Source organism: Nerophis ophidion, linkage group LG03 (genome assembly GCF_033978795.1).
Source record: "Nerophis ophidion isolate RoL-2023_Sa linkage group LG03, RoL_Noph_v1.0, whole genome shotgun sequence".
Classification (NCBI taxonomy): domain Eukaryota; kingdom Metazoa; phylum Chordata; class Actinopteri; order Syngnathiformes; family Syngnathidae; genus Nerophis; species Nerophis ophidion.
Genome location: NC_084613.1, coordinates 16,288,281 through 16,300,903, shown reverse-complemented (window position 1 = coordinate 16,300,903; position 12,623 = coordinate 16,288,281). Strand labels below are relative to the sequence as shown.

The 12,623-nt window shown below is 40.2% G+C and overlaps 1 protein-coding gene across 2 annotated transcripts in view; it reads left to right on the top strand.

Moving 5' to 3' along the window:
* Window positions 1–12,623, top strand: part of glg1a (golgi glycoprotein 1a) — a 42,560-nt gene that overhangs the window by 16,476 nt on the left and 13,461 nt on the right. Inside the window, exons 4-16 of one of the 2 annotated variants that reach the window (XM_061894419.1) lie at window positions 422–637; window positions 4,914–5,117; window positions 5,200–5,271; window positions 5,344–5,530; window positions 7,636–7,850; window positions 7,927–8,048; window positions 8,120–8,221; window positions 8,279–8,432; window positions 8,552–8,593; window positions 11,372–11,596; window positions 11,671–11,733; window positions 11,809–11,922; window positions 11,996–12,084. In XM_061894419.1, the coding sequence (XP_061750403.1) occupies window positions 422–637; window positions 4,914–5,117; window positions 5,200–5,271; window positions 5,344–5,530; window positions 7,636–7,850; window positions 7,927–8,048; window positions 8,120–8,221; window positions 8,279–8,432; window positions 8,552–8,593; window positions 11,372–11,596; window positions 11,671–11,733; window positions 11,809–11,922; window positions 11,996–12,084 (1,805 nt within the window). The remainder of the gene's footprint in view (window positions 1–421; window positions 638–4,913; window positions 5,118–5,199; window positions 5,272–5,343; window positions 5,531–7,635; window positions 7,851–7,926; window positions 8,049–8,119; window positions 8,222–8,278; window positions 8,433–8,551; window positions 8,594–11,371; window positions 11,597–11,670; window positions 11,734–11,808; window positions 11,923–11,995; window positions 12,085–12,623) is intronic. The other variant, XM_061894420.1, reaches the window with a different exon arrangement.

The following is a 12,623-nucleotide window of genomic DNA, read 5'->3' as shown; positions in this document are numbered from 1 at the left end:
TCATGCCCTTCTTGTCAAAGCAAACTTTGTTTTTAATAACGCACAAAATATGCAATATTTCACCCAACAAATATTTGAATGTTTAATATTTGATGTGACGCAATTGAAGCCTCGGTTAGGTCTATAATTCTAAACATTGAATTTGATTCATAATTTTTTTTTTGAGCAATGACAGTTGTAAAGAAAAAAACAGTGTTGTGTTATTGGTCAACATTGCAACTTTTTCTTGTTACATTTCATCTGTTTGCTCTTTTGTTCTACTTTTTAATGTTTTTTTTCGTAGTATTTGTAAAAGGTGCTGTTAAAAAATTAGTTGCAGGCCACACTTTGGACACCCGATTCCTAAACCAACTTAAAGACTAAATCACACCCAGAAAAAGGAATTTTATTTACCTGCATGTGTTTTTTTGTGTTACTTTAGATCAAAGAGTGTGCGGCGGAGGAGTTGGGGAAGGGCTACCTGGTGTCTTGCCTGGTGGACCACCGCGGCAACATCAGTGACTACCAGTGCAGCCAGTACATCACCAAGATGACCACCATTGTCTTCAGCGACTACCGCCTCATCTGCGGATTCATGGACAAGTGTCGCGAGGACATCAACGCCCTGCACTGTGGCAGCATCAGCACCGGAGAGAAGGTACTGCTTCACACATGACAGTATACCAGACTGTAACCATGCATATTGTTTAGAGCAGTGGTCGGCAACTCGCGGCTCCGGAGCCACATTCGGCTCTTTGGCAACTCTGATGCGGCTCAGCTGCACAATCGCCGACCCCCCAGATTGTTGCGGGGAGACTCCGGAATTCAATGCCTCTCCCGGACATCACCCGGAGTCAACGTTCTCCAATTTTCACTCGGACTACAATATTATGGGCGTGCCGTGATATTACTCTTAATGTCCTCTTGAATGTCATCGCGCCCACCATTCACGGAATGCTATTTGCGTCCGCTTGAACGTCATCACGCTCGCCATTCACGGAATGCTATTTGCGTGCCGACCGGACACATGCATTTCGCTGCTTCTATCGGCACATGTATGAGATTGTGTCACCCAGTATGCCTTGCAGAGTACAGTGACGGTTGTGATATAAACAACTTTAACACTCCTACTAATATGCGCCACATTGTGAACCCACACAAAAGAAGAATGACAAACACATTTCGGGAGAAAAGCCTCACAGTAACACAACATAAACGTTTATGTGTTTGTCATTCTTCTTTTGTGTGGGTTCACAATGTGGCGCATATTAGTAGGAGTGTTAAAGTTGTTTATATCACAACCGTCAGTGTACTCTGTGTCACCCAGTATGCCTTCCTGTCGTGTGCGTGCATCTGCGGAAGCCTCTCACAACATATTGCTGGACTGGCAAGCAGTTTCTACATGTTGTAGAAGGTGTTCAAGACAATGGCTTCATAACATGCCCTTATTCTTGTCATTCGGGTGACCACCAGCAGATATTCGCGAGAATAGTTGCGGCTCCCATTGTCTTCCTCATTTTGTGAAACGGGTCGAAATGGCTCTTTGAGTGGTAAAGGTTGCCGACCCCTGGTTTAGAGGGTTGTCATCACACACTACACGATAAAAATTAACTGGACCAATGTACTTTTAAATTCCCTACTTTTGTTGAAATGTTTTTCAATGGATCAAGTTTTCAAGATTACTGTGGTTCATCTTTTTGCACGGAATTTACATTTCAGTAACACTTACAGTATCAGATGTAACTATACATTCAAAAAAGAACAGCAGTGTACTAAAACCCCAGTATATCAAAACAATATTGTGCTTATAAATGTGATCTTTAATAACAATATTCAACTATTTTACATTAAAGAAGAACATCAGTGTTCGATAACCTCCCAGTGTATCAAAACAAACAATATTGTGTGTATAAAAATGATCATAAATAACAATATTAAACTATTTTACATTTTAAAAAAAATAAAAGTAGTGGTCTATAATCTCCTAGTATAACAAAACAAACAATATTATGCTTATTAATAGGATCATAAATAACAATATTCAACTATTTTACATTCAAAAATGACAGCAGTGTTCTAAAACCTATCAAAACAATATTGTGCTCAGAAATAAGACCATAAATAGCAAAAATCAACTATTTTACATTAAAAAAGAACAGCAGTGTTCTAAAACACCAGTATATCAAAACATACAGTATTGTGCTCATAAATATGATCATAAATAACAATATTCAACTATTTTCCATTTCTAAAAGGATAGCCGTGTTCCAAAAAAATCAATAAACAATATTGTGCTTACAAATAATACCATAAATTACAAAAATATTCAACCATTTTACATTAAAAAAAGAACAGCAATGTTCTAAAACAAACAATATTGTGCTTATAAATATGATCATAGATAACAAAATTTAATTATTTTGTGTTCACAACAGAACGGCAGTGTTCGAAACCACCTAGTGTATTAAAACAAAATATTGTTCTTATAAAAATGATCATAAGCAACAATATTCAGCAAGTTTACATTAAACCAGAACAGCAGTGGTGTATAACCTCCTATTATAATAAAACAATATTCGGCCTATTAATATGATCATAAATAACAACAATATTCGTCTATTTTAAATAAAAAAAACACCAGTGTTCTATAACTTCCCTGTATCATCAAAACCAACAATTCTGTGCTTATAAATATGATCTTAAATAACAATGTTAAATTATTTTACATCGAAATACAGCAGTGTTCTATAACCTCTTGGTGTATCAAAACAAACAATAAATATTGTGCTAAAAATATGATCATAAATAAAAATATACAGACTGGATCATTTTTGCAACGTCTCACTCTCTGGCAAAGCAGGCGCGTATGCGGTGGGTTGTAAAGCGGACACCTAGACTTACGCTGCACTCACACACTCCCATTAACATTTGATTATGCGCGAGGGCCAACTGAAAGCAACTAATCCGCATTTGTGACAAGCAAGTAAGTAAATATATGGAACCACCGGATTTTTTTTTCTTTTTTTGAAGACAGTAGGTGTTCTTCTTAGATACATACATATAGATACGTACCTTAATTGTTTCCAAACAATGTCTGTAACACGGCTGATCAAACAAACCAGAAGTCATCGTCAAGGAGCCACTAGTTGCAAAAGCTAGCTCTCCAATCAACTAAAGTAGACTGAACTCCACAGTGATGTTTTGGTGTATTCACTGAGGAATTTGTTAAACTGAAACAATACAAAAATAGTGCCATTGTAAGTTAATACTAACAGACACTTGTTAACCCTTATCTAATGTTGATATTGTTGTTCCTTGGGATAAGGTAAACATCTGTTCAATATTTTAACATAAAAGTGTTTGATTGTGAGGCATAAAAAGCCACAAACTGCAACAGGTCCATTAGACCCACAAACACTGGCTGAGTAACAACAATATGAACTATGCACGGTACAGTACACAGAACATCACTTTCCACACTTCTATTAGCCCCGGTCCAGTGGACCCGGACATCTTATATGTAATAGAAATGTGTAGGGGGGTGTATGGTGTGTGGTCATTAAATATGTATTCTGATATATGTTCTTCACAGAAAATGAGCCAAAGTCAGTGAGTCTCAGTTTGAAAAATTAATTGTATAATTTTTATTTTAATAAAAAAATAAAAAGGGGTCCCACAGACCCAAACACCACACAAGGGTGAACGTGTTTGGATATTAGCTAATGCTAGCGACGCTACCTTGATAACATTTCGATAGCACACACAAATATGCGTGAAAACACTCCGACAGACATCATATGGGACAGTTTAGTAAGTAAGAATTGTTTTTGTTATAATTGTAAAACTTACAAACGTTACTTGGAGCGATGAATGAAGAATCAATACGAGTAGAAACGCTAAGGACGGCTAGAAGACAGAACAGCGCTTGTACTTCTAGTTGAAAGCTCAGTCTTAACAGAAGGGCAATATAGCACTGCAGGACCTGCAGTGAGTGAATTCATCCAAAAGATGTCGGCGTAGCTCTAACAATACCACACATTTTCAGAGTCTTTTTTGTTTTTTGTTTTTTTGTTCCTTTAATTTTTTTCAAGTTATTTATTTATTTATTTTTTTTAAACTGTTTGCAACATGGTCAACAAGGAAAAATCCATAAATTGACTGCATTGTTACATAAGCCACAGGATTTAGATTTAAAACCTAGGAATTAAATCAATTTACGTTAATTTGTCTTCACGTCATTGTCATGGACATGGACCCACTAGCTGCGGAAGCTAAACAGACTTAATAATTCCACGGTGACATTTAGGTGAATTTACTGAGGAATTTGTAAAACTGAAACGATACAAAAAGAATGCCATTGTAAGTTAATAATATTGCTTGATTCCATTACGATACTACATGAAAACACACCTACAGACATCAAACATGGGAATGTTTATTAAGTGAGATTTGTTTTAGTTATATTGTAAAACGAACGCTACTTGGAGCAATGAATGAAGAATCCATGCGACTGGTAACGCTATGGACGGCTACACGACGGAACGGCACTTCAACTTCGGGTTTAAAGCAAGAAACACTTGTAGGCGCGTAAATACCCAGCTGCACATGCAGTGCACTAACTCATCCAAAAGATGGCGCCATGGCACAAGCAATTGCACACCATTGAAGGGTCTTTGCATGTGTTTAATGAAAACTATTCGCTTTATGGCCGTCAGCGAAGAAAAATCACTGAATTAGCTGCGCTGTTTTATAAGCCGCAGGGTTCAAAGTGTAGGAAATAAATAGCGGTTTATAGTCAGAAATTAAAGGTTAGCTTTTTGTGTATTACATGCTATTGACTCTCATGCCTGTATTTAGGGAGCACTGACATTTAAAATGCAGTAGAAGAAAAGATTGCATTTGGGCTGAAGGGACGTTTGCCTGTTTGCGTGCAGGACATCCACTCACAGGGCGAAGTCATTGCCTGCCTGGAGAAAGGTTTAGTGCGAGAGGCGGAAGAGCAGGCGGGGGCGCACCCCATCAAGGATGAGTGCAAAAAGTCCATCATGAGGGTGGCGGAGCTTTCCTCCGACGACTTCCACCTGGACCGCTACCTCTACTTTGCCTGCCGCGAGGACCGAGAGCGCTTCTGCGAGCATGTAAGCGTCGTCGCCGCGTTCTGCTCCGACACACAGGTATTTTGTCACGGAGTCTCTTCACGCTGTTTGTTGCTTACTGCAGACGCTGGCGGGCGAGGGCCGAGTTTACAAGTGTCTCTTCAACCACAAGTTTGAGGAGGCCATGTCCGAGAGGGTAAGTGTGTGTGTGTGTGTGTTTATTCCGCACGTAAGTCATGCTGACGGCGTCCGCATGTCCCCCCCAAAGTGTCGCGACGCGCTGACCACCAGGCAGAAGCTGATCGCTCAGGACTACAAGGTGAGCTACTCGCTGGCCAAGGCTTGCAAGTCGGACTTAAGGAAGTACCGCTGCAGCACAGACAGCGGCATGCCCCGGGCCAGGGAGGCTCGCCTCTCCTACCTGCTGCTCTGCCTTGAGTCGGCCGTGCATCGAGGTAGGCCCACCTGACACGTGGAGAAACGCTATCAGCCCTACAAGCGTTCTATAAACCTCGATTTACCAACTCAAATCGATTCTTGAACAGGGTTCGTAAATGGAAAAGTTTGTATACTGAAGTAAATGTCTCCATAAGAAACAATGTAAATATGAATAATTGGTTCCATAATTTTGTGAAGGTTTATGCTATACAGCAGTAGTCCCCAAATTTATAAAAAAATATTCTGCGGCCCGGTACCAATCGGGCCACGGCCCAGTACCGGGCCGCAGAATAATTTTTTATAAATTTTTATTTAAAAAAAAAAAAAAAAAAAAAATGTTTTGTTTTTTTATTAAATCAACATAAAAAACACAATATATACATATAATATATACAATATAATTTGTCACCCCTCCGCGTTGCGGGACAAATTATTAAGCGTTGACCGGTCTGCAGCTACAAAAAGGTTTGGGACCACTGCTATACAGTATTGTACATCCAAAAAACATAAGGCGGTGATGGATAAAGTGTATCTCTACTAACAAGACAACAAGAAGCTGCTGTCCTCTGTATGCGCTGCTCTGCCAACACCAGTGTTAATTCTGACAGTTTAGTTTTAGTCTTTTGACGAAAATGTTTTTTTTAGTCCTCCAAATTAATTTAGTTGTATTTGACTAAATTCCTTAAAAGGAAATCTGCCTATCATTTACAATCATTTTGAAAGACATGAGGACAGATGGAATTTTTCTTTTAATGCAATACAAATGTAAAAAAAAGTCGCTCTAACGTCCGCTTACAATGGAGCCTATGTCAGTTAATCTATTCTGCTTATACCCCCCTAAAACATCCTCCATTGGGGTTCTGAATACATGATGTGAGTATATATGTAATGTAGTAACATTTCGGATTTTTTTTTTTTTTTTTTTTAAACGCATCACTGATTATTACTCACTGCAGACGTTGAGAGCCCATAAAACATCACTTACTATACAATGTCTGCTGTCATTAAGACGCCGGCTGCTAGGATGTTCATATTCCCGTTTAGATGTAGAATGTCTCATAATCCTCTCTTAGAATCGAGGTGGTGGGGGGTACAAGCACTTTTCGTGTAAAACAGCTAAAAAAAAGTAAAACAATGGAAAAAAACTAAAAATTTGCAATAAGTAATACATATTGCGCACGTACGATTGCAATCATTTAGCTCGTTTAGTTTTTCCAGCGTATTTATCATTGTGCATCGTTTTGAACAAATACATTCAGTTAAATTCACATACCATGATACTCTTGCTAGAATTAATTTACCACGATATGAGTGATATTGATAATTATTGATGTTTTTTATGAAAAATAGCAGGAGACATTATTATAATGAATGTAGGTGTTTTTATTTGAAATGTAACCTTCTTCTGATTATAATCCTCTCCGCTATCAAGGCATAAAGGAAAGGAAATGTCAAAACACGCATGGAAAACACTCAATGTAAACAAAATGGTAAAATCACATTGCACCCTTAATAATCTCTTAAAATGAAGGTGCAAAAATAAGGAATATGTAAGAAATGCTTAGTGAAGTGTGAAAAGGAAACCCAACTTAAAGGGTACACAAAGATTGTTAGACGCTTAGTATACATTTAGCTGCTGTGCAACAATTTCTTTTGAGGATTTTCGAGATAAAGGGAAGGTGCTACACGAGCCAGTAGTTTAGCAGGAGCTCAGAATCAAGGTTACCACTTTTAAGCATAGGAAGAAAATAGAAAACATCTAAACATAGAGAAACCTCAGAAGAACTAATTTCTGCAGGTTTAGTGCCAGGAAGTTACGGCTGTGCTTTGAAAGGTGAGCGCGGCTAAGGCGGTGTGGCATTAGCGGTCTTGGTGGGAACGAGTGTCTTGCATCACTTACAGACCACAAATCATTCGCAATTTCTTCGTTTTGACTTTCTCGCAAGTGCGTTTGTTCATGCAACCTACTGTAAATGCACATTAATATTTTGACATAATTTCCCTGTGTAATTGCAGAGCAATCCCATGGAATCATGATTAAGCGATTTATAACCATATGAATCGAATTTAAACCAATCCAGGAAGTTGACCATGGTACCAGCCCTACTTTTTCGTGTTTCAGGTCGCGTGGTCAGCGGCGAGTGCCAGGGTGAGATGATGGATTATAGGAGGATGCTGATGGAGGACTTCTCCCTGAGCCCAGAGATCGTGCTCCACTGTCGAAGCGAGATCGAGGAACACTGCTCGGGCCTGCACCGCAAAGGTCGCACGCTCCACTGCCTGATGAGAGTGGGCCGAGGCGACATGGGCGCCATCGACCCCAACTGTCAGGGGGCGGTCAGTGTCCTCAGCTTACTTCTCCTCAAAGACCAAAGGCATGTTTTTTAAACACGGTGATGATTGTGGTCCTCAGCTCCAGAATCTGATCCAAGAGGTAGACCCCGGAGCGGATTACCGCATCGACCGTGCACTGAACGAAGCCTGTGAGTCCGTCATCCAGACGGCCTGTAAACACATCCGAAGTGGAGACCCTATGTGAGCGTCTTGGCCGTCATGCCGCGTATGGACTTCCCCTCAGTGCTGACTTTGCGAATTTTGTGCCCAAGGATCCTGTCGTGTCTGATGGAGCATCTGTACACGGACAAGATGGTGGAGGACTGTGAGCACAGGCTGCTGGAGCTGCAGTACTTCATCGCGCGGGACTGGAAGTAAGTCCTGGAGCTCCTTCTGGTCCCATCTGTCTCCTAACCCGCGCCGGCCCCCAGGTTGGACCCCATCCTCTACAAGAAATGTCAGGGCGACGCGGCGAGACTCTGCCACACGCCCGGCTGGAACGAGACCAGCGAAATGATGCCGCCCGGCGCCATCTTCTCCTGCCTTTATCGCCACGCCTACCGCTCGGTGGAGCAGGGCCGCAGGGTAAGTCTCTGGACCGGAGGTTTATACCGGGATCGGGTTGTCAAGGATGCTGAAAAAGCGTCCACAGATCACGTCGCCTAGCAACTGTGTGCTCACTGACCGCACAATATTCATTGTAGCTCCCTGGTGAAAACAATGAGACAGGAAACATTACTTGGACCGTGAGTACTTCTTGCTAGTCAGCTGACCTAATGATGAAGATGAGGGACATGATCCTGGTGCTTTGGTCGGGTTTTTAGCCATGTCTCACAAACACAGTTTTGAAAAACGCAAAGTCATTTTTAAACTTTTTGGGAAACTTCAGCTGGAGGGTTTTTTTACCGAAAATTCCAGACTACAAGCCGCTACTTTTTGAACTTTGAACCCTGCGGCTTATAACACGTTGCGACTAATTTATGGATTTTTCTTAGTTGACGGTCATAATAAAAACGAAAAAAACAACAACAAAAAAAACACATTGATAATGTTTTATTGTTTGTGCTATGGCGCCATCTTTTGGACGGGTTCGCTCACTGTAGGTTCGGCGGTGCCTTTTTGTTCAGAGCTTTCAACCGGAAGTAGAAGTGCCGTTCCGTCTTTTAGTCGTTTATAGTGTTTCTACTCGTATGGATTCATTCATCACTCCAAGCAACGTTTGTTTTACAATATAACTAAAACTATTCTTATTTATTAAATCTTACCTTGTGTGATGTCTCTAGGAGTGTTAACAAGCACATTTGTACGTGCTATCGTAAATGCTAACACGTTTACACGAGTGTATGTGTTAGTATTAGTAACTTACAATGGCATTCTTTTTGTTATGTTTCAGTTTCACAATTTTCCCAGTAAGTTCACCAAAATGTCACTGTGGAGTTACTGAGTCTGTTTTGCTAATTGGAGAGCTAGCTTTTACAGCTAGTGGGTCCATGACGATGACTTGTGTTTTGTTTAACCAGCCGTTTTACTGCCGCGTTATAGACACCATTTGGAAACAATTAAGGTATGTAAACGTTTACAAAATATTTATGTGTAAATAACTACTTTTGAGTATATATCTGCAGCTTATAGTCAGGTATGGCTAATGTACGGAAATATAATTTTCCCCCTAGAATTTAGTGGGTGCATCTTATACACCGGTGTGCTCTGAAGTCCGGAAAATGCGGTATGTTTTATACTGCGGTGTGATGTGGAGGAGTAAGTCCTCCATAGCCCATCGTCTTCGTAGTCTTCCCACCAGTGACTTTCTGCAAGAGACTCATTCATGCAGTTTTAGGTTACTAACGCCACCTGTTGACTTGGCATGCACTCCATTTATTTATTATTATTGTGTGAATGCTTCAACGCATTAACACACATGGTTTTCTACATCAAATTCATTGATTTATTATTATTATTATTGTGTGAATGCGCAAAGCATTAACACATATGGTTTTTTACACTAAATTAATCTATTATCATTATTGTGTGAATGCTCGAAAGCATTAACACATCCTGTGAGTGTGTTTTTTATATGAACAAAGATCTATCAACCTGGAGTGGTTTTGTTTTTGCTAAAACTGTGTTTGTGTGGACATCTGTGGGTATGATCATTTCTAATTAATGCCAATGCATGACTGAATGATTGTGTTTTTCATAACAAAATATACGGTAATATGATAAATATATCATCTGGGACTGGGCGGTATAGCTAAAAACTTTATCACGATATAAGTGTTTTACGTTTGTCGATATCTATACTTACTGATATTTTTTATGATCTACAGACAATAAGGAGCAGGAGAAAATATGTTTTTGTTTGAATTGTAACCTCTAATTAGGCAGGAAAGGACATGTCAATACAAGCATGGAAAACACTCAATGTAAACAAAATAGTAAAATCACATTGAACACTTAACTCTCCTAAAATAAAGGTGCAAAAATAAGGAACATGTGCGAAATTAAGTGAAAGAAAATAGTGCAAAGTGTGAAAATTTAAACAGAGAAACCTGAGAATAATTATTTTCCGCAGGTTTAGTGTCAGGAAGTTATGGCTGTGCTCTAAAGGGTAAACACAGTTAATGTAGTGTGGTCTTGGTGGGGACGAGCGCCTTGAAAAAATACAAAAAAATACCATACTGTCGCGTTTGGCTGCAAGATTTTGAGGGAAAAAACAAATTGCATATTTTTCCCCAAAATTGTGAATCTAATAGGGATTTTTATATTTTACACACATAAATGCATACAAATGTGAACGTAGGGGTGTTGGAAGACATGTTCCTTTTAGACTGTCAATCAACTTATTCTTGTCTCAAGGAGCCACACATTAGAACAATATGCAATAATTTACTTTCAAAAAATATTTGGCTGAATGCAGAAAGACTCAGAGATTTTGTCATCATGGTCCTAAACTGAAGAAATAAGGAACATTATACATTGTTTATCATGTAATGTAATCATAATATATAATAATTCAAGTAGCTATTAAAAGGATATATATTTGTATTCCTCATTACTGTAGAATTGTTTACATTTTCACAGTAAATTGAATGTAAATTACTTTGTCATCCTACATAAGTAAACAAAAAAAAATTACTAATTTTTGTGAGCAAAAATTTAGCTTAAATAAATATTGAACATCTTACAATGCATTTTGTCTCGCAGTTGTAAAAACTAGTTGGGACCTTGTCCTTTTTTGTTGCCATGACAGAAATATTGCTCATTTGTCCTTGTTAATGGGCTCATATTGCACATAAATTTTGAAGCGGAGATATTCCCTTTGTTCATTCAACCAACATTGAGTCAATACTTCCGCTTTTTTTCCAACAAAGACTTATTAATGTTTGTTGATATAGTTTTACCGCCCAGCCCTAATATCACATGGAGTGCAGGTGTGCTCGTGTTTGAGTTGATTGGCACGGGGAAATAACTTTGTATTACTACCACTCCATAACGATAAAACTGGTGCTGATGCTGGCCTGCAGCTGTCCCGGGACTGCAAGGTGGAGGTGCATAGGATCCTCCACCAGAGGGCGCTGGACGTGAAGCTGGACCCCGAGCTGCAGAGACGCTGCATGACCGACCTGGGCAAGTGGTGCAGCGAGAAGACCGAGGCGGGTCAGGAGCTGGAGTGTCTTCAAGACCACATGGAGGATTTGGGCCTGGACTGTCGGAATGTGGTGGGCAACCTGACAGAGCTGGAGTCCGAGGTAATCTTCAAATCCAAATTGTAACCGATACTGGAAGCGCATGTCTGTAGCGTTCACCACGTGTGCGTTGTCAGGACATTCAGATCGAGGCGCTCCTTATGCGAGCCTGTGAGCCCGTCATCCAAGCCTACTGTCATGTAAGCGTATTCCTCCTCCTGCATTCACACGCTGAGAAGTGACCGTTGGTGACACACTCTTTTCCCCCCCGTTAGGAGTTGGCTGACAACCAAATCGACTCCGGCGACCTGATGGAGTGCTTGGCTCAGAACAAACACCAGAAGGAGATGAGCGAGAAATGCACAGTGGGAGTCACGCACTTCCAACTGGTGAGCTGACTCCGTCATCCACTTGGTGACTTCCTCTGCCGGGTGTTCTCACGCCCTTTCTTTGTGTGCACAGATTCAGGTTAAAGACTTTCGCTTCTCATACAAGTTCAAGACGGCATGCAAAGAGGACGTCCTCAAACTGTGTCCCAACATCAAGAAGAAGTAAGGCCTCTTTATTAGGTGCAGCCAGTCAGACATACTATACGACTTGGAAAGGTTGACGAATGCATACTGTTGAAGGGGAACTCCACTTTTTGGGGAATTTTGCCTACTGTTCACAAAATGAAAGACATGCTAATGGATGGATTTTTTTTGATTATGCATTCTAACTCGTAAACAAAAGTCCGCTTACAGCAGAGCCAATGGGAGGTCCTCTATAACGCCCGTAAAACCGAATGAATAAACATCCAAAAACCGCCAACAAGACTATTTATATATGGTGACATGAATTAGGGCTTGGCAATATACCCGTATCTATCAATACTGGTGTATTTTAGAAAGAGGTATATATCTGAGAATATACCGGTATCTTTTGATGTTCCTTCACCGGCGTAGCTAAGGAAGAATCCAGAAGGCAGGAAGTGGCTACCGCGCATTGCCGACAACCGACTCCGGTGGTTCCTTTTTTTATCACCCAGAGAAATGCAATCACTCAGCTTCTTAAACTTGCAGATCATTCTCCTTATAGTCAGGTTTAAAAA